Source organism: Microtus oregoni, unplaced genomic scaffold, assembly GCF_018167655.1.
Source record: "Microtus oregoni isolate MIOR12 unplaced genomic scaffold, Mior012 000057F_ref0000458, whole genome shotgun sequence".
Taxonomy (NCBI): domain Eukaryota; kingdom Metazoa; phylum Chordata; class Mammalia; order Rodentia; family Cricetidae; genus Microtus; species Microtus oregoni.
The window spans coordinates 10,561,390-10,582,907 of record NW_024543833.1 but is presented as its reverse complement, the minus strand read 5'-3'; the positions used below and the strand labels follow the sequence as shown (position 1 = coordinate 10,582,907).

The 21,518-nt window shown below is 47.7% G+C and overlaps 1 protein-coding gene across 1 annotated transcript in view; it reads right to left on the bottom strand.

Moving 5' to 3' along the window:
* Positions 1–4,303: 4,303 nt before the first annotated feature.
* Alpk2 (alpha kinase 2) overlaps positions 4,304–21,518 on the bottom strand; it is a 112,633-nt gene continuing 95,418 nt past the window's right edge. Inside the window, exons 11-13 of the mRNA XM_041639119.1 lie at positions 16,993–17,210; positions 12,645–12,693; positions 4,304–5,035 (exon numbers count right to left, since the gene is read on the bottom strand). Of these exons, the coding sequence (XP_041495053.1) occupies positions 4,819–5,035; positions 12,645–12,693; positions 16,993–17,210 (484 nt within the window). The 3' untranslated portion in view covers positions 4,304–4,818. The remainder of the gene's footprint in view (positions 5,036–12,644; positions 12,694–16,992; positions 17,211–21,518) is intronic.

The following is a 21,518-nucleotide window of genomic DNA, read 5'->3' as shown; positions in this document are numbered from 1 at the left end:
TTTTTTTGGTTTTTTTCGAGATAGTGTTTCTCTGTGGCTTTGGAGCCTGTCCTGGAACTAGCTCTTGTAGACCAGGTTGGTCTCGAACTCACAGAGATCCGCCTGCCTCTGCCTCCCGAGTGCTGGGATTATTGGCGTGCACCACTACCACCTGGCTTATTATTGTTTTTCTACTAGGATGCTGAAGTCACACTGTGAGGGGATTGAGGCTGAGAGAAGTCAGTGCTGTCATCACCCTGGCCCCTGGGATTTGGGGACAGCTATGTCGTGGACTGCCTGCCGCCTCAGCTTTGAGAAGAGAGTTCCCCAAGACTCTAGAAGAGGATCTAGGATATACCAAATAATGATCTCTCTTTAAAGATGCTAAGAACTAAAGGGGCAAATGAGCTCCATGGGAACCAGGGAACACTCCTAGGAGCCAGACTCCCAGCACCAGGCTAGTTAACCACCAGGTGACACTGGGAGGGGGGAGAGGCTTAGGTGCCAACTTTATTTCCTTCCAGCTGGGCCTCTGGCCTGAGCAAAGTTCCCCCCGAACCTCAGAATGTGGCATTATTTAGAATTTTTTTTTTCTCGAGACAGGGTTTCTCCGTAGCTTTGGAGTCCTGTTTTGGAGGTCTTGTAAACAAGGCTGGTCTCGAACTCACAGAGACCCACCTGCCTCTGCCTCCCGAGTGCTGAGATTAAATAAAGGGGTGCACCACCACCACCAGGCTATTTAAGAGTCTTTTACCAAATTAAAAATGAGGTCCTTGGGGTGTGCCCTAATCCCACACGGCTGGTGTCTATATAAGCCAAGGCGAAGTCTGGACATAAAGGGAGAACGGCCACGAACGCTGGGGCCAAGCTGCCGTCAGCCACGGGTCTTCTGGAAGCAAAGAGGTCTGCGGAGAGCCTTCCTTTGCAACCTTTGGGAACAGCCAAGTGTTAGCCGAATTTTATCTATGCTGTGGCCGGTTGTCCAATTAGAGTCAGGTGTTGGTTCAGGAGGCGGGGCTTACAGTCAGCAGGACAGGATGGATCAGATAGTTCCCAGGACTCCAGAGAGAGCCCCCCCACTCCCACCCCCTAGACGGAGAGGCGGGGCCGGAAGGTTGTATGGACCCCTTCGAAGCTAAGGGTGGTTGGTGTGTCCTGGCCAAGGTGATTGTCCCATCTTTATATTTGTCCCCAAATTATATAATAAATAGTAGAAGAAATCGCTGTAGCCCTGTCAACCTGGAGAAGTAGGATTCCCAGCTTCCAGAACTGAGATGCTTCTTACATAAGCCTCCTCACGTGGCGGGGGTGGGGGGGATTTACTACGCCTGGCTACTCGTTAGAAATGAGGCCAGCACCAAAGAAAGTCCTGAAGGCTGCTTACTGCAAGCCGCCACCTTAGCATCCCATGGAGATGGAGAAGCACAGAGAGAAAGTAGTGGGCTGAGAGGAGGCAGAACCTACACCCCTCGACAGAATTGCTTCAATTCATCTAGGCCTCAAGAAGGAAAAAGATTCGGGGTGTGCCTTTTGAAACTCGCGGTGGTAGACTGTATGCAAATCCCAGGTGTTAGGAGGAAGAGGCAGTGGAATTGGGGGTACAAGGTCATTCTCCACTATGCAGCGAGTTCAAGGCCAGCCTGGGCTGAGTAAGACCCTGTCTCAAAAATGAAGCTATCAGTAAACAAACAAACAAACGTACGCTCTGTGGCCCTTTCCCTTTGGGATCTTTTTGGCCCTCATGAGAAACAGAATTGTTGAAAAATCTTGATTAACTGGCATGATTCATGTTAGCGTTTACGAATAGCATTGGAGGGGTTATCTGATCCAATGGCTGGAACCCGCAGCCTTCTTGCTTGCCAGCTTCGCTCTCAGAACAAGCAGATCTGCCACGGTGACAGATGAGGACCGGGTGCCTCTCCGATGTTTTAGAACTCATTAAGCCCATGCAGCAACTGTAGGTCTGCGGAGGCGGAGCTCTGCTCCGTTCCCCACGGCACACATGGTCCAGTGGAGCAGAAAGTACACAGAGAAAGCAAACCAGAGCGAGCTTGTTGGCGAGTTCCTCCCATCTGCATCCAGCTGAACACAGGCCCACCGCGCTCGCAAAATGCAATGTGTATTTAGAAAAGAGACGACTGTGTGATTAGAGGAGAATTGCCACTCTGGCGCAGTCTTTTTCATCAGGTTCTATGGAAACCTTTGCTGCGGCAAAGCACGTTCGAAGCACGTCTGGGAAGGCGCAGGTCCAACAGACAACAGGCAATACGAGCCAGTCGTCTGTGTGGCCAGCTCTGGGCCTCTCCAGGATAGGGTGCCCACTGGCAAGGAGTCTTCCCTTCCCAGCCATTCTCGTTAGTGAAGAGCCTGCTGTCGGAAATACGGGCCCGTTTCCGTAACGCTTTATTCGTGAGATCTGCCCATCACAGAACTGCATGGTTGAGTCTTTTAGGATGCTAAGTCCTGTCTGTCTGTGGTCACTGGCCGGTGTCAGAAGCTGCTCTGGGCTCTCTGGACCTCCCTCGTTTGTTGGCTGAGTGGAGCATTTGTTGTATTTATAGCCCTCCTGAGGTTGCATTGTGGGAGAATCAACAGCAACTGGCTTGTTTCAAACTGAACTAAAGCCATAGCGATAGGGTTGGGTATTGTGAGACCCTGGAGCCATGCCTTGGTGCATGTAAGAAAGCCGGCTTCATGCCCGTCCTGTTGTTTGGCTGTGTAGGGAAAATAGCACATGATGGAAGACTGGGTGACCGTGTAGCCATGCCAGGTCATTCCCCAGAGCTTTGGCTGGGACAAACCTCACTGTGGTGCCCCTTCAGTCTCTGGGTTGCCAAATATCTGCAAACTGGTAAAATCACACTATAATAAATAATACAGGCACTTTGAAAACAACGACCTAAGCATCCATGAAAGGAGCCAGGGATCGTTCCACCAAGAAAGTCTCTAGCTCTCCCCTCAAACCAAGATTTTTCATGCCAGACAGACAGAAGGCCTCTGATGACTTTGGCTTCTTGTGTCAAGCCTTTCTATGCTGTTTTAAACACCTATTTTGATATTATTTTCATAATTACAAGTTATTACCCAAGAAAGAGGGATGGTCTGTCAAGAGGGTTCTGGTTGCACCCACATATATACACACACATAGATGAGAGATGATAGATATGATTGATGGGTAAAATAAACAGGATATATATGTATATTACTATAGATGAATGATAGATTATAGACACAATAATCTATAATAATCTAGATAAATTGTAGATGACCAATTAGATAAGTGATAGACATTACATATGGTAGATAAAAGCTGATAGATAGATAATAGATAGATAGATGATAGATAGATAATAGATAGATAGATAGATAGATGATAAATAGGTAGGAGGGTAGATGATAGATAGATAGATAGATAGATAGATAGATAGATAGATAGACCGGCCCAATCAAAATATGCCCTGTGCCTTTTTGTTACCGTGGAACTTTCTAAAATGTCACTGTTTGATACACATCTCTAAAATGTCTGTGAACAAGCCAAGCCACAGTCTCTCTCACAGGAGAAAAAGAAAAAAAAAAAAGACGATTTTATCATCAGAAAGTCAGGGGGGCTACCTCGGAAGAAAGATTAGAATTGTACACTGCTTTTAAAAACACAAGATATCAACAGACAAATATTTTCACCTTCAAATCCTTTCTTTAAAAAAAAATCTCAGCTGTGTTCCAATTTTCATCAAATATCTCATGCATAAGAGAAAAGGGTTTTGCTTCACGTTGGTTTGATGGACCCCAAGGTCTTGTTCTAGTCCCGCTCCCACTGAGCTATAATCCCAGCCCTTATTACTCTTTCTCTTTGAGGCAGGGGCTCACCAAGTTATCCATACTGACCTTGAACTTTCCATCCTCTTGCTAGGATGAGTCTCTGCCACCAGGCCCAGCGGAGAACAGTGTTTTAAAGCTAAAGAAGCCAGGAGCCTTCTACTAAAAGGCAGCTGTCTGAGAAGACTGAAGGCATATCCACCATAGCTTCTGCCCTTCCCAGAATACCACGGGGAAGGAGGTGTGGCCTAGAGGAGACCCTGAGGACTAAGGGAGTACAGGATCCCTGTAGTGGTTACACCCTGCCTAACTAGCACGCCAGGGAGACCACCTTTAGAAAGGGACGGAACCTCAGTTGTAAGATGAGGAAACACAGCTGCAAGTGTTGAGTGTTACAGCAAACCTGTTAGGAAACTTCTAAATTACAAAACCTTGGAGGAATGCGGAAAAAGCACAGATTCTAACGGCCAAGTGGCTATGATGACCTGTACACCTTACCCTGTTTGCTTAAATATGAATTTATTGAAACAGAACACTGTGCCAGGCTGTGTGAATTGTGCTTGGAGATGCTCTCACACTTGGGAAGCCGCCTCCAGCAACAATAGCTAGCTAGCATAGGTGACATCTGACATTCATGATTTCAGAAACGTCCAGAAATCCTGAGGTGAGAAGACAAGGTGGGAAGGATTTTGACGGTGGACAGTTGCCAGGCAGCATGGCACTCTTGACAACAAACCACGTGCAACACGCAAGTAGACACACGATGTGAGATGGGGAGAGACACCAGCTGCATACACAAAAAGCGGACTGTCTTTGAGGCTGACAACAGAACTGACGGGTCTCCCAGCACAGAGATCCATTCCAAAGTCAGTTTGGCAGACGGCAAGTGGTAGTGGGCTGGGGAGGACCGGGACATGCTCTGCAGGCTGCAGGCTCTTGTCCCGTGTGTCTGCAGGTGTCCACATGCAAGCCTGTGTGCTGCCGGCGGGTGGTCACTGGTTCCTAAGGGATGAGAGATGCTAGCTAGGCTTTCTTTTCTGTGGGCGTCCCAGGCTCCGGCGTCTTCACGGATGCCGGGTTTGTCTGCGCTCTGCCTCTCCCGATGCTGGTTTTCTTCGGCTTCTGGCTGTTGTTTTGGAGGGATTTCAGCCCCAGCATCTTACAGTACTTGTTACACTGGTGCAGTGCTTTGAACTGATCGATGAAGGTCATAGAGCAGTTGCCCTTGAATCCCTTGTACCTGTATGTGGGTGTGAAAAAGAAAACCACTTAGAGAGAAGACATTTTACCGGTTTCAAAAGACATATCTGAAAGAGAAATTAATGGTGCATAGAAAATATATTTGTTCCTATTCCCGGCAAGAACAATCACATGGCTGACAGTTAAAAGAAAAAGTGGGGGGGGGGCACTGGAGAAAATGCCTCTTACCCACCTGGCCACATAGTAGATGGCACATCCTAAATATTCAGTTCCTGGCCATGGATGGTTACAGCTACCGATCCTGGCACCGCTGTGACTGACAGGGCCCTCCAGCAGGAAGAACGCTGGAGGGTCAGTGACAGACAAGCAGACAGGCGTGAGGGTATGCCTGGAATATAGAGCTACTGACCTGATGTTTTAGAGTTCGGTGCAAAACGAAAAAAAATGTTCAAAACGTATTGAGAATTTTGAGACAGGAACGGCAGATAAAACAAGACAGCACTTTCCTGAACGTGGACCCAGGAACTGCACATCCACGGCTGGGTGTCAGTGTGAGGCTCTCTCTCATGAGTAAGGCCAAAGAGAAGCCACTGCTTTCCCTAGGTGACGCGCACCATGTTTTACACTGTCAGGGCTGTGAAAGCCTTCCCTGCTCCCTGCAGCCTTGGTGTAGGCCTGCAGCTTCATCCTGACAGGTGTGCTACAGTCCGCTTGCCCCTCCTCCTCTCTGCTTCCAGGAGGCCATTTCCTGAGGAGACGCAGCTGCTCTCCAAAGGACACGTGCACTTTGCTGAAGAAAAAGCCAACCAAACGCAGCAATTCAGTGCATCAGAGCAGGGACTCCCACGGCTAAGCCCGTCAGCTTTCCATCTCTAGCGTCCTCTGCAGAAGACTCCAGAAAAGGTCAAATGCTAGTCTGTGAACACTTCCTGTCTGCCCGAGCATCCCCCACCGTGTGTGTGTGTGTGTGTGTGTGTGTGTGTGTGTGTGTGTGTGTTGGGGGAGACAACCCAGGGCACACGTGTGCAGACACAGTAGAAACTAGAACCTGACTGCCTCTGGATAGGGTGTCACCCACACATAGTCGTGCTAAAGGCAGCCTTGCACAGTCTGGGACATGTTTCTCGGCACCCAACCTCTGCAAAGCTTGGGCTGTAGGGCAGGCTCCATGGAACCTCCTGAACCCTTTCCTCAGCATGAGAATGGATCTTTCTCTTCTGTCTCTGTGTGTCCTGAGGAGCTGACCCACACCGTAGAATCAGGAGTGCATACCGACATCTCTCCACGGGTGCCACCTCTCCCCAGACACGGTTTTACATCCAAGGTCCCTGTCCAGAGCGGGCTTTTACTATGAATGTTCAAAGAACAAGTAAACAGATCCCAGCCCTACCAGCAGGGCTCTTTGATCTCAGCCCAGATGGGTCTCCACATCACATTTCCAAATTTCTCTGTCTCTGTTTGCTTTTATAATAACAAAACAAGCAACGCTACCCAGATGCAATGCATAAAGAAAAAGACTTTATTTAGCTAGAGATTCCAAATGTGGCCTCCACATCCTGGTGAGAGCCGTTGGCTACGCTGCAATATGGTGGAGAGATGGCCAAGTGCAGAAGGGGCCAAGTGTGCACCGTGGCCTTGGGTTGTGGCACCTCATTCCATAAGACCAACATCAATCTTTTCCTGTTGTTTCCCCATGGTCAGCAGACCCCACGGCTCAACAGTTCTACAGTTTTGCTCACTAAAGACAAAGCTTCAAGCACACAAACCTCCAGGCGGGATGCTCCAACCAGAGCACACTTTGAAGTTGGACTCGGGCAATGCTGAACCCTTCCACAGCTTTACCAGAGGTACGCGCATTTTTTAGGTTTTGCCACCCGGTGTCTACAGAATTCAGAGTCTTTCTCTTCTCTAAATTTGGTCTCTGTCTCAACTTGGATGTTGGGCTTTGCCCTGTTGTTCTCTCCAACTGGCAACCATTATTGTGAAATGGTTTTTGCCTGGGAAGGAAAATGCAGCAAGGTCCATATGTTTCTAGACCAATTAACCACAGATGTATTCAGAGGACGCAATTCACCAAGCTGTCATCTACCCAAGCAATAGGAAACAGCCCTCAGTTTATGACCTGATGTGCAAGCCACATACACCATCTGCTGCCCTCGGGCTCGGTGGAAACTACCGATCTAGGCTTTCATGACATCGTTCCAATGTGAACCCAGATGCGGAAACCCATTGCTACCGTTCCTGTTATTTAGATATGCAGATAACCAAAAAGTTCTGTCCTTCCAAGAAGCTCAGGGGTGATATTATTTGTAAATAGTGGCTACTGTAGATCTAATGACTTAGGATGAGATCCCAGCATTACTGATATTTACATATGAAGCAGAGAAAAGAGAGAGGCGCATGAGAAACCTATATGAGGCAGAGTTCTAGTGATTCATCTACAAATAAAAAACCATTAAGAAGTATAGTCAAGCTGGGCGGTGGTGGCGCACGCCTTTAATCCCAGCACTCGGGAGGCAGAGGCAGGCGGATCTCTGTGAGTTCGAGGACAGCCTGGTCTACAAGAGCTAGTGCCAGGACAGGCTCCAAAGCTACAGAGAAACCCTGTCTCGAAAAACTAAAAAAAAAAAAAAAAAGAAGTATAGTCAAGCACCGGAAGGCAGAAGACAGGCATGAAACAGACTCCAGACGGAACTAGATCTGCTGTGAGAGTTAATCTTGGTCGCCAACTTGGTGGCATCTAGAACCACCTAGGAGAAGGACCGATGGGCAGGCATGTGGGGAGTCATTTTAAATTAATTGAGGCTGGAAGATTGTCCACTATGGAAGGTACCATTCCCTGCGCTTGCCTCCTGAGGAACACACCCTTGAACCATGAGCCAAAATAAACCTCCCTTAAGTGGCCTTTGTCAGAGTATTGTATCGCAGCAACAGAAAGACAAAAACAAAAGCTAAGGCACCTCCTGGTCCCTCTCAGGCTTTCAGCCTCCAGAGCTATGAAACCATAAACTCTTGCAATTTTAAACATTTGCGTTTGTGGCCTAAGAATCTAGCACAATGGGATAAGGAACTTTGTATTAGACACACACACACACATACACGCACAGAGTTTTTCAGTTTTAGAAACCTTAGCTTTGCTAAATTTTACTTATTGGATCTTTGCTTTTTAAACTCCAGTTATAATCATTTCTGAGTTGACTTCACCTGGCCTTCCACACAAAACATACAAGATAGTTCCTCAGAGCCACCGTTTGTAAGACTTCTGGGCAGGGGCCAGAAGAACACCATGCTACTTCTACCTGGGGAGAAATGTGCTCTGTCGGGCTCTGCTGGGCCCTGGAGGTCCAAGCACACGCACAGCTCACTGCTACAAAGGCTTCTTGCCAAAATGTAAGGTGAAGGCTTTTCCCTTGCAAACCTCCAAGCCTCCTGGGTGGTGAGAGTCTCTCAAATGTGGTTTCCATATCAGGAATGCCTGACAATTCCGTGCCTCCTTACACCCGGTTGTTCTTCCTTCCGAAGGTAGACAGGCACCTCCTGGCAGGAGGCCATACTGAGAGGTGCCCTTGGTAGCTAGTCATAACCACCTCATTTGGCCACAGTGAGTACTGAAGGGAAGTTCTGCTCAGAGTCCCCCTCTTTGTTTCACTTCCATCTAACCATGTGACTAGAGCCTTTTTTAAAAAACCCAGAGCGATTATAGCCTCTGCTGCCCTCTAGTGGGTAAATCATGACTCCCCCCCCCCCCTCCACTTTCTCCTTGGGACTCCACTGCCTAGAGAGATGCTTGCAGGGCCCCTGGTAACCAGTACAGTTCTGTTCCCGCTGCGTGGCTTGGTTAAGTTTCCAAATCCCCAGTTGCCAAATTGAGTATCTTTCTTTGTCTCTCTAAGAGAACTCTAGGTGTCTGAGGAATTCAACTCAGAAATGTAATCCAAGAGCCAGTTAGGCTCTCCAATCTATCTGGAGGGTGGATGACACCTCCAGACATAATAATACTCATAGCCCAGGAGGACTGTGACAGCGCTGTTTTCAGAATCATGCCAAATGAAAGTTGCAATGAGCAGATCATAACGGTTCCTTATTTTATTTTAAAAAATAGATTATTTATTTGCCAAATAGCATCTCAGTCTTCCCTTGAATATCTCTAACTTCATTACAGAACAAGACAGGTTGCATTTATTGGGATGTGGGATAGATAAATGTGCAGGTTGAGACATAAGGATGTGTGCATGTATGCACGCATGTGTATATAGATGCATGCTTGTATGGAGGACAGAACCCAATCTCAGTGTCATTCTTCAGGTGTCAATCACCTTTGTTCCTTTTGAGGCAAGGCTTCCAACTGGCCTGACCACTGGAATAGAGCTTCCTGTCTCTGCCCCCTCCTCCTGTTACTGGAATAACAAGGGCAAGCCATCATGTCTGACTATTTACATATATATATATATATATATATATATATATATATATATATAGTATATACGTGTGTGTGCGTCTGAATTCTTAGAACTGAGCCTAAGTCCTCATGCTTGCCGACACTTAGCCAGCCCTGCAGCCTGGAAATGTCTTGAAATGACACAGGGCTCCACATTTTAGGACCGTGTCCTTCTCTACAGCCAAGGGCTGCCAGGGGACCAGCCTCCCATAGAATTCACAACTCTCTTTCTGTCTCCAGGCTTTTCATCCGTAAGCTTGTTCAGAATAGAGAAACTGTGTCTCATGGACCCTCATTCACCCAGCTCCTCCCTTGTACTTGGAAAGTCTGACACCCCCTCTTTCTTTCCCCTGTTCCTTGGCACTCAGTGTGAACAGTTTTGTCCGATCTGCAGAGCATCTTTGAGTCTGAACCCTTTCCCAGTGGGCTACCATTGTTCTCCGTCCATTTGCAGCTTTTGGCTTTGAGGGGAACATTTCTTCAAACATCTTGCTTTCTAGCATGTGAGATAAACTCCTGCACATCAAGGGTGCGTAACCCCCCACCCCGTGTACCCACCTCCTTCATGCAGAGAATGCTACTGGTCCTCCCCTTCCTTACCTTCCCCAGATCACTGCTGGCTCAGCCCTGCTCCAGAGGGAAGGAAAGCCTGGGAATCTAGGTGGTGAGTATGGTCACAATTCCCTCGGAGAATAAGGATGTGTAAGGAAGCCCTAACACCCCTCATCCTCTGAGCGATTCCCCATTTATTGGCTTTTCAAATCAAGCTTCTAAAATACAGGTTTTTTTTTTAATGTGTGACTTTTCTTTAAGCTTGTAAAGAAAACTTTAAAACCTGGACAAGCTGATCTAGAGTCCTTTCGAACACTGCAGAATTCCCTTCCCACCTCTCCCTGGGTGGGAAAGCAGTCGTAAGTGCCACTTTGCAGGCAGCATTCTGCCCTTGGCTCCAGCCATCCTCTCTGCTAATAGGCCTTGGGCAGCTGTCCCAGGCTAGAAAAGTAACATAAAAGCTGAGAACAAAACCAAGGGCTTAGATTTCTTTTTAAATTAGGAGGGGGAGTGCCGCTCGGAGCTCTCTCATTCCTGGAAGCCGCTGACATGCTTCACAAGACGCCGTAAATCACCAGCCTCTTGTGCTCACTTTGGTTTGGGGACTTCTCGAGCTGTTTTGGTTTAGTAGGAGGTTGTTCTAAGACAGCAGTTCTCAACCTGTGGGTCGTGACCCCTTCAGGGGTCACATATCAGATATTTACATTATGATTCATAACAGTAGCAAACTTACAGTTATGAAATAGCAACAAAAATAATTTTATGGTTGCGGGGGTTACTACAGCATGAGGAACTGTTCCAAAGGGCCTCAGCAGCAGGAAGGTTGAGAACCACTGCTTTAGGCGATGCTGTAGAATTTTGTGTATCCTGGCAACAGGCAGGGGTGAGCAGGAGTAGGGAGTTCTGTTGAGCCAACATCGGTGACAGGGTCTGGAGGTAGATTAGCCAGGGGGATCCTCAGCAAACCACAGGGACCCCAGGCTGATGGGCAGGCAAGCCAAGTCTGGCTGAAATGGAATTTGTCTTGTTCTACAGATAACAGCGAGTCTTAAGAGAAGATTCCACTTGGGAAAGTGCTCTGACAACCAAAGGCCTCCACAGGTAGGGTACCACAGGTTACGGGAACATTCGCCCACGGAGGACGCTGAAGTGAACAGCTTTTAACATCAGGCACAAGATGTCACAAACAGGAGGAAACTGAGCCTATCCAGCCATCCCGCGCATCAGACAGACATACGGAGCCATGGGCCACGCTACCACCAAGAGAAGAAGAGGTAAAGGACCTGGCCCAGATTTGGACCAAGTCTCTCTCAAAAGCTCCTGCCTTCCCCCCAACCTCTCTGACACATTCTATTTGCAAGCCCAATGTCATGACCAAATACCGGGAAGCCTACAGCAACCAGGCCTCCATCTGGGGCCGTGAGATGAGCGTGAGAGACGGTTCCATCACAAGAGCTCACCTCACAGAGCCGGTTTCCAAAAGGAAGACACCAGGTGAGAGAGATCCAGACCGCGTCCTGGTTGTAAGTAAATTGGAGAGCCCGGGGCTATCACAACTTCATGAATCAAACCTGTGGTTTTCATTACTTTTCTCGCTGCTATGGCAAAACTCTTGACAAAAAGCAACCTATGGAGGGAGGGTGATCTTGGCTCCCAGTTTAAGGGCACAGCCCATCACGGCATGTGGCTGGGGTAGGTGGCAAAAGAGTGGAACTGCTGGCCACATTGTATCCACAGTCGGGAAGAGAGATGAGTATGGGAGCTCAGCTTGCCTCTCTCCTTTCTGATCTGCATGGGAAGGCACCGCCCACTTTCAGGATAGGATTCCCACCTTCAAATGTGCACCGTGGCGAGGACATGTGTTATATATATATACACACACACACATATATATGTATATATATCATATATGCACACACACAGAATACATTTAAAAATATTTTTTGAAGAAGTCACGAATAGCCGCTTTCTCTTCAGCGGGGCCCAGGTGAAGCAGCAAAATGAGACAGTTTGTTAAGAGCCTGGCTAATAGTCGCAGTGCCACCTGAGTGGACAACTGAGCAGACTAGCATCCTTGCGTTCAACTAGGGAAGGAAAACCAACAGCACTGGTACCCAGTCACAGGCATTTGAATGGCATCTGTGCTCCCGGGCAGGCAGCTGGGAAGTTAGCTAGACAGCCAGGGATGCAAGCTTCTGTTAATAATCTCTCATGCCGGTGAGCCACCAGAAGGATTTTTGGGGAGGGAAATGGACTAATCATAAACACGTAAAACTTATTGGGCTCAATTGCAAAAACCAAAACAACAAAAGCTTTCAATAGAGACGATGGTAAGTGTAGAAACTGGAGGTTTTGGGTTGAAAGACATCGCAGTGATTCCAGAATACTTTCTCACCAGGACACTCCTCCGAGGAGTCAGCTAGTCTGGCAATGTGTTTGCAGGCATTCTTGTTTGCCTCAAAGTTAGGAAGCAATGTGTTTCCCCTCGAGAACAAAGTCCATAAATATTTTATGTAAGTAAAAGAAATGAATTGAACTCATTCCCAAGACCATTTGTCATCCACAGTAAAGACAAGAAATCCACTCTGTCCACATTAGCCAAGCAGCGTTTGCCGGAACCCAATGAGAAATGACACCTACTTCACTTTTTCCTACTCACCCTTTAGCTAGTGTTGCTATGCCGACGTCAGTTAGCTTCATCCCCACACCTGTGGAGAAAAGACAGCATTGTTAAAGGGAGCACGAGAAGGATTGGTCAGGGGCTCTCCCAGGCTGGATGGGTCCATGTGTACTCACCTCCCGGTTTCTACCCCCAGAACCCCGGGAGATTCACAGTCTTCCTGCCCTGTGCCTGGTGGGGGAGTAATGATGGGGAGGGCAGACCTGTGACTCTGGCAGCAGTCCCCAGGGCAGACCTTCAGACTTATCCTTGCCCCAGGATGGAGCAGGGACTCGGTTGCTCTCTGATGAATTTGAGACTAGGTACTTTCCCCATGAGTTTTCTCACAAGTAATGATGTCTCTTGAACTTACATCTGGTCCCCTGTTCTTCACTGAAAGTGGAAATCCTTAAATAGAGGGAAGCATGGGCATGGACTGCCTTGGTCAATGGCAAAAATAAGCAAGTTCAAGGCAACATATTCACAGGCAAACTCCACATCCACAATTCTCACTTCCACTAAGACAGTTTCCTATCATTCGCTGAAGAATTTCCAGATCCTAGGAAACACTCACAGGCTATGGGTGGGCTTGTAGCCATTGGCCTGGACCTTAGATGGCCCAGCCATCTAAGACTTTTAATAACTTCATTCACAGAACCATGGTGATGATTGGAAATACCAAACCCCAGACAATAAAAAGGCTACCGAGTTTCCTACTCTGGCTCAGCAAAAAGCCACTGATGTCCTTGCTGTAAGCCCAGGCACACACAGCCCCTTTGCCAACTGTGCTCCCCAGAAGGGCAGCTGGAAAGTAGCTAGGGAGACAGAGGTGCAAGGGAAATGAACAGCCTGTTGTCTTCTAGCATGAGGAAGGTGAGCATCCTACTACAGTAAAGGACTGTCCACTTTCCCTCTGCCCCAGCCTCAGTCTGTCTCCCAGGCTAGCAATTAGGAAGATCATCAGTGCTCATGCCCAGACTGTAGAGGTCCCTGGGCCTTCTAGCATCTTCCTGCTCTATCTTCCTGCTTCTGAATTCCTAGGACGGTGGCTCTGGGCACTTGCCCTGCCTCGGTACTCCCAACCTGTGCAATCCAGTTGTAACCTGTTGGACATCTCTGACATATCTCTGACTCTGGTCTTATATGAGCTGGACTGTAGACAGTGATATCCCTGCCACCAAGCAGGTAACTTGGCCATGGAGCAGGCAGGTAGGTGACAAACCAGTCTGGGGTATGGAGGTCCCAGGTCTCTCTAAAGCCAATGCTGGGATGAGAATGGATGACAACCTGGTTCCACGGCTCTGCATCCCAGAGGCCCAGGGAAAGCAAGCAGAAGGCAGAATGCCTGGTTCATCTGTGTCCACCAAGGGCATGGCGAAAATGCTGCCGTGTTGCTAGTCAGATGGGTGAGTCACCTGGCAGCCAGCCCAGCTTTTGTACATGTACCTATGAGCTAAACGTGGCACTTTGGACATCCCAGCAAACCTTTTAAAAGCGGAATCAGCTCATTCTTCCAAAGATACTAACAACGGGAACACATGAATGCCTGATTCATATTGCTTCATTTGTGGAAAGTGCAATGGTTTTTAAAAGATGCCAAATTGCAAAGGCCCCTTTGGACATCTTTTTCCATGGAAGGTCCTGTCTAAACACCGCAGCTCTAAGTTCCAGGAAGGGTCAATTTTTATAAGTCATTTGGCAACAGGTGCTTGAGCTTGGGCAGTGTCCTCCCTTGCCCTCACAGTTGGCAGCTGCCATTTTTGGTTTGGAAAAGTAGGCTGCCAAGGTCAGGGGAGACAGCTCAGTGTGCAAGCCTGAGGTCAGATCCAGGTTCCCAGAATTCACCTAGAAGCTGGATATGTAGTGTAGGTGTGTGTGTGTGTGTGTGTGTGTGTGTGTGTGTGTGTGTGTGTATGCGTGTGTATGTGTGTAGTCTCAGAGTACCTCTGGGGAAATGGGAGATATAGATGGAGAATTTTCCAGAAACCTAGCTCACTTGGTTTAATTATTTGCCAGTAATTCAACAAAGGTTTCCAGCAATCATTGGCGGGCAGTACTTTCAATCTGATGTGCACATACCTGTCAGACTGACGTATGGCTGATCGTGGCCTATGGGGTGTTTCTAATGGGAGGAAGGGCAGGGTTGGTGGTCCTCTTGGAGATGGCTCCTTAGAAAGTCTAGTGGTCTCAACAGGTCTCGGGTCTTAACCACGGACTCACCCTTGACCCCACAGACCTACAGTCTCATCAAGTTTCTATCAACAAACAAATGCACCCTGGGAAGACGACAGTCACATTTGGTTTTGTTTCTCTTACTTTTAACTGTGGTGTGTACAAAGCCAAGACACTGCCTCCAGATGATGTGTGTACTGGCGCCACAAGGACGATGGCAATGGAGAGATTTTCTGAGCAGCAGACAGTAAATAAGCCCTGTTATGAAGCACTGTGCCAACACATTTGAGTGCACACATCATTTGCGGAGAGATGTAATATTCCATCGCAGTGTTTACCAGTGCCTGGGAGCAAAACTAGCTGTGCGTGAAGCTCCAGGGTGCTCTTCTTTCACAGACAAAATACATTTAATGCAAAACTAACTCCAAAGGTGACAGCTTGGGAAGAACAACTGTACAGCCAGAATCGCAATAGAACAAATAGAACAAACAGCTGTCTGCTCAGAATGTGTGTGTGTGTGTGTGTGTGTGTGTGTGTGTGTGTGAAGTCATTCCTGGGAATATTCACACATCAGAACCTTTTAACATCAGGGGATACTTGAGAAGCCTGGAAAGTAACTCGACTGCAAATTTGTTCGTTTGACATCTTGTACAAAAAGTGCAATATCCAGACTCTGAAAATGTAGGTTGGGGTCTTGGACTCCTCTATAGTTATTAGCTGACTGGCAAAAGCTAAACCACTGCTCTTGCTCTCAGCTTTTTCTTCTGTAAAATGGGAGCATAGTATATTCTATACAGGATTAGCATGGAGCATAAATAAAAAGCACAGAAAAGCGAATGTACGCACAGCTGGAGAAACCTAGTCCCTCCTGTAGTCTAGCCACTCTGCTGGATCAGGGTTCACGTCTCATTTTGATCATGTGCAGCCCTTATATGAGCTGTGATCATCTGGCAAAGCTCCACAGAGGGTATGTGGGCAGCTTCTCTGTACAGTTTTGCAAATTCTGTCTGACTATCTGTTGTCTATCTCTGTGTGTCTTTGTTTCTCTGTGCTATGGGATAATGCTCTTGTATCATTGTCCTTTCTGCCTGGTTCCACCTGTGGGTACTACTTTGCCTAAAACCTTAGCTTTGCCAATGCAGCAAGAGTGGAACACAGGAGGATCAATGCCACCACCGTGAGCAACATTTGGCTGGTGCTAAAGGGAGCTGTGGGTGATCATTCCTGCTTCCCCATACTCGGGCAGGGAATTCTGGGAAGTGTACTCAATGCAGGCTTCCAGCAGAGCACAGTTGCCCATGGTAGTAACTGGGAGTTTGCCCATGTACTGACTGCCTGTGCTTCCTCTGTCTTCTGCCATTTTCTGGGCTTCTTTCTCAAATGAGCTATATGCACTCAAGACAGTAGCTCTCTGGTCCTTCCTCCACATCAGTGGGTGGGGACTGAAAATATTTGAAAATATTGAATATATATTGAGCATGTACAGACCGATGTAGCACACTCTCTTAGAGGACATTTATATTGCATTAGGTGCTAGAAGTCATCTAGAGATGACTCAAAGTATACGGAAGAATATGTAGAGGTATACAACCCCGATGCCATTTTAGACAAGGGACCTGAGCATCTAGAGAAGTGCGTATCCGCAGAGGTCCTGAAGCCAACTCCCAGGGGGATACCCAGACATACTTGTCTCCAGTCTGTTCCAGAAAGAACCCTAATTATGACATGTCCATTTCCTGTAAGAAGCTGTATTCCTAAAAATTTCTCTGTACCTGGAAAGCACACTGCAAATTCCACAGGAGAGCCCAAGATCTAAAGGTTCCAGTGACACTTTGATTTATTGGGAAATAAATACTACATCTCAACTCACTCATGGCAGTACATGTGGACTTCCACGTGTGCTGAATTTTGGGGTGTAACCATGAAGCTAGCCTCAACCTTTTATAGTGGAAGGCACTGCGGATAGTCAATGATATGAATTTTGTTACTTCATTCGGCCAATCATCCATTGCCAAGCTTCATTTCCAACTGGACATGAATAACATCTTAGGGAGAAGATGCTTGTTGGTACTCAGTAGACCTCTCCTCTTTACCTCCCCCTCCCTCATCCCTCCTACCTGTAGAAATGCCCCAGAGCCCCCAGCATCCCCAGAACTGGGCGGTGCGGTCCGCTCACCCTGCATGTCTGTGACCAGGAGACAGCCGCTGGTCTTCTGGTACACCCAGTGCTGGAAGGTGCAGCACTTCTGACCAGCCTCCGAGTCCCTTCGGAGGAAGTTGATTTCCTTCCCGTCGCGGATGGAATACTTCACGAATTCTCCAATCAGCTCCTCTTCCACTGTGGCATAAGGGATGTTGTTCTCTGGCCGATGGATGAGGAAAATAGGGATGATCCTGTCAGGGAGGAGGACATGGCTCTCAGAGGGGAACACAAGTGCCTGGGTGTTCCTGTCCCCTGGAGCAGCAGGGCACACAGACAATCTAGGTTCCACTCCGTGTTTTATTTTATGCTTTTGCATTGCCTTCAATTGTATTTAATGAACCAAAAGACTCATTTCTACTTTTGTTTCTAGAATTAGTTTGAAGCCTTCTTTGTCATTACTTTTAATGTCATTTTGTTTGGTTTTGTTTGAGACCATTGTTTAACTACACAGCCCTGGCTGGTCTGGAACTTTCTATATTGAATAGGCTTGCCTGGAAATCACAGAGATTGGCTTGCCCCTGACTCCCAAGTGCTGGGATTAAACACATGAACCACCACATTCAGCTTTGGCTTTGCTTTGACTTTTTTAAAAAAATATATATTTATTTATTATGTATACAACATTCTGCCTTCATGTATGTCCGCACACCAGAGGAGGGCGCCAGATCTCATTACAGATGGTTGTGAGCCACCATGTGGTTGCTGGGAATCGAACTCAGAACCTCTGGAAGAGCAGCCAGTGCTCTTAACCACTGAGCCATCTCTTCAGCCCCTGCTTTGACTTTTTTTTAAATTTATTTTATGCGTATGGATGTTTTACCTGCATACATGCACACTACATGTGTGCATGGTACACACGGAGGCCCGAAGAGGGTATCAGATTCCCAGTAAATAAATAAATAATGTCTCACTAGGTAGCCAGACTGGCCTCAAACTCATTAGGTAGCCCAGACTAGCCTAGAAGTCTAGCTCCTTCTGTCTCAGCCTCCAGAGTGTTGAGATTATAGTCCTGGGCCACAATACCAGGCTCTATCATTTTATCTCAGTAATCCATTGGATCAACAACTACCACCCATCCACCCGTCCATCCACCCACCCATGTTTACATGCATGCATGCATCCACCCACCCACCTACCCATCCATCCATCCACCGATCCATCTATCCATCCACCCATCCATCTACACATCCACCCATCCACCCACCCACGCATGCATCCATCCATCTATCCACCCATCTACCCATCCATCCGTCCGTCCACCCACCCACGCATGCATCCATCCATCTATCCACCTACCTACCCATCCATCTGTCCGTCCATCCACTCACCCACCCCTTACCTATTCATACTTCATTCAGTCAGCAAACACTCATTTTCAGTGGCTTCTGTGTATTAACACTCTTCCAGACATTCTTTCACAAACACCAATAGAGAAAACAGAGGCCCTGGCTATTAAGTTCCACACTCAGGGACAAATGGCTGAGGCGCCTGTTTAGCACATCAAAGCGGACCTGGTTCAATGCTAGGACCAGGTTCTCCTAGCACCCCTCAGTCCCTACCTGTTACAGGGCATGGTTGGCATATTCTGCCCTCTACCTGCCCCTAGGGGCTGGGCTGCCCTTCCCACCAGAAGTTCTTCCCTGTATAATCCAGACATTTTGGTTACCTGCCTCCTTTTGTTTCTCTGGCCTTCGGGCTGCGGCACCTGGTTCCACTCTCTCCTTTCCCCTCCCTCATCTCCCCATATGGCCCAGCTGAGGGTCATGTTGACTCTGGACTCTCCCTGATGTCCCTATCTCTGCCTACACTTTCTGTTTCTATCTACAATAAACGTTCTCCTCCACCACACCCAGGAGCACCCAAGTCCTGTCCTTTTCATTTCTCTTTCCCATGCATCTGCCCCCAACCATGAAACTTACATTTAAATGGAGGTAACAGGCAATGGCAAACTGCAGGATGTTAAATGTCACGTGGAAGTCTGGTGTGGTACCCAGGAGATTGCACCTGGGCGGGGAAGGGGCTGTCGTTTTTACTCAGACTCAGAAGTCCTTGCTTATTAATAAAGGACATTTGAGTAGACCTGCAGAAAGCTAGGGGTAGCCAGGAGGGTGTCTTAGGAGAGAAACTTCCAGGGGGAAGGAGGAGCAAATGAAAGGCTCTTAAGGCATTCTTTCCAGCCTTTGTGTCTTGTTAAAGAAGTGTCTAGGGGCCCTCCGATGGGATGGGAGGGAGCATGTTTGGAGCTGTGGCCCTGCTGCATATCCCTAAAAAAAATAGGTTCGTCACCAAGCCTTTGTCTGTCAAGCTTTGTCACATTTGCAAGACTCAGGGGACCCTCTGAAGACTCCTTCTAGCCAATTACCCACCAAACAAAAGGATTCAAGATTTGTCTGGGTTTTTATTAATTCCTTAGCCTTTGGGGAACGAGAACAAAGTCTGGGCATTACTCACAATCTCAATTAGCTTGGTGTCTGCCCGGTTGGGGGTTTTGCATAGACGATGTGATGTCATTGATATTCATGAATTCGAAAGCAAAAACTGCAGGGAGTATGGAGTGTTTTGTCTTGGAGATCCCAAAAGTTCCCTAAAAAGAAAACTGCTTTAGGAACCCATTTCTGGAAGTGTGTGTGTGTGTGTGTGTGTGTGTGTGTTTGGGGGGGTAGGTTGACTGTGGTCCAGTGCCTCCAGATCCCAGCAATATGAGCTTAACTGGAAGCCTAGCAGTGTGCAGGGCCAGCTCAGGGCACACACGTATGCATCCCTGATGTAGCATTCTCCAGTCTAGGTCAGTGAGTATCTATCCGGCCTAGATAGCCTTCAGAGACTGCTTACCCTTCCGTATGCTATAATCACACATGTAGCTGCAAATTCTCCCAGGGTACTGCAGGAGATTTAAGTTTTTGATAGAAAAATGTCCTCATCTGTCTTTAGGGCTGCAGCCTGTTTGGTGAATACGGATGACATCAAACAACTTCCACAGCCTACTTGAGCCCACCCTTCTAGGCCCCTAAACCCATCTTGGTATCCATTATGTGTTCTTTTCCTTTAAAAGGGCCCTACGTGGTATAAGAGTTAAACTGCACAAAACTTGGGGCTGCCCCTGCACTAGGATACCACGACTTTGCTTTAACGATGGGCACTTAGAAACTGCTTTCATGGAGTCAATGAGATGGCTTGCTGGGTAAGGCAGTTGCCACCAAGCCTGATGACCTGAGTTCAAACCCCAGGACCCTCACGGTCACAGGAGAGAATCCTTTCCTACATGTTGTCCTCTAACCTCTACACATTTATTGTAACACACACACATGCACACGTGTGAGTGCATGCACACACACACCCACATACACATACTTCATAAAAATGTAATAATAAAAATAATAACCACAAAAGCATTGACTTCTCATTTGGGGCCTCAAGGTAACTAAAAGCAGACTGAAATCTTGGTAGCTCTGCCTTCATTTTGTGTCTGACTCCTTGCTTTGGAGCCAGAGTCCTGCCTGATTTTGCCTACGCATGTTCAAAATTTAAGGAGTGCCTGCACCTAACCTGTCTCATCACCAGGTCGAGGCTGAAGCCACAGAAATCAGCATCCTCCGAACACCTGGATTCCAAAAGCAGCAAGACCTCTCAAGACAGACCCCGCCCTAGGAAGCTCGATTATCCTCTAGGACACAGCTCCACCCCAGAGCAGCAGCAGAAATCAGGTCACATCCTCAGAGGTGACATCAGTAACAGCCCTGGCTCACCTTGCAGAAGCAAAGCTAGAGAGACAGAGGATTGTTTAATTATGCATGCTCCTGGCCTTCTTCCTGGTTTAGTTATGCATGCTTCTAGCCTCCTGCCACAATTCTTCCTGTCTTTCTTTTTTTGAGACAGGGTTTCTCTGTGTGTAGCCCTAGCAATCCTGGAACTCACTCTACAGACCAGGCTGGCCCCTAACTCACAGAGGTCCACCCTGCCTTTGCCTCCCTCCCGAGTGCAGGGTTTAAAGATATGCGTTCCCACAGCCTGGCTCTTCTTGTATTTCAACCTACAGCTCTTGTCAGCATCCCAAGGATGAACTTGGAGTCATGGGTCTCCTTTTTCATCCCTTCTCCCAATTCATGAATTCAATCTCCTCTGGTTTTCACCATCACTGATCATCCTGGGGCAGGTGTCCAAACCTAGCCTGTTAGAGCTGCCAAAATGCAGGTTTTTGCCCTAAAAATTCTGCTACCATTTCTACTTTTTCTCCCTTAAGGCAGAACTTAAGAGAACAGAGGCAGGCAAAAAGAGGGAACAAGAAAGATAGTGGGCAAGTTCCTACATTATGAAACTGAGTTCACCCCAACGCCTGGCTTTGTGTTTAACAGAAAAGCAGTTGTTTCTCTGCGGCATTGTTCATTTTGCTGAAGCTGCTGACGAAGCTGCTTGTACTAGACACGTGTGTCACATGCTTCCTGGCAGAAAGCAGAAAGTACGGGGCATCCTACTACATCATGCTACCCAAGGGGAAGGGT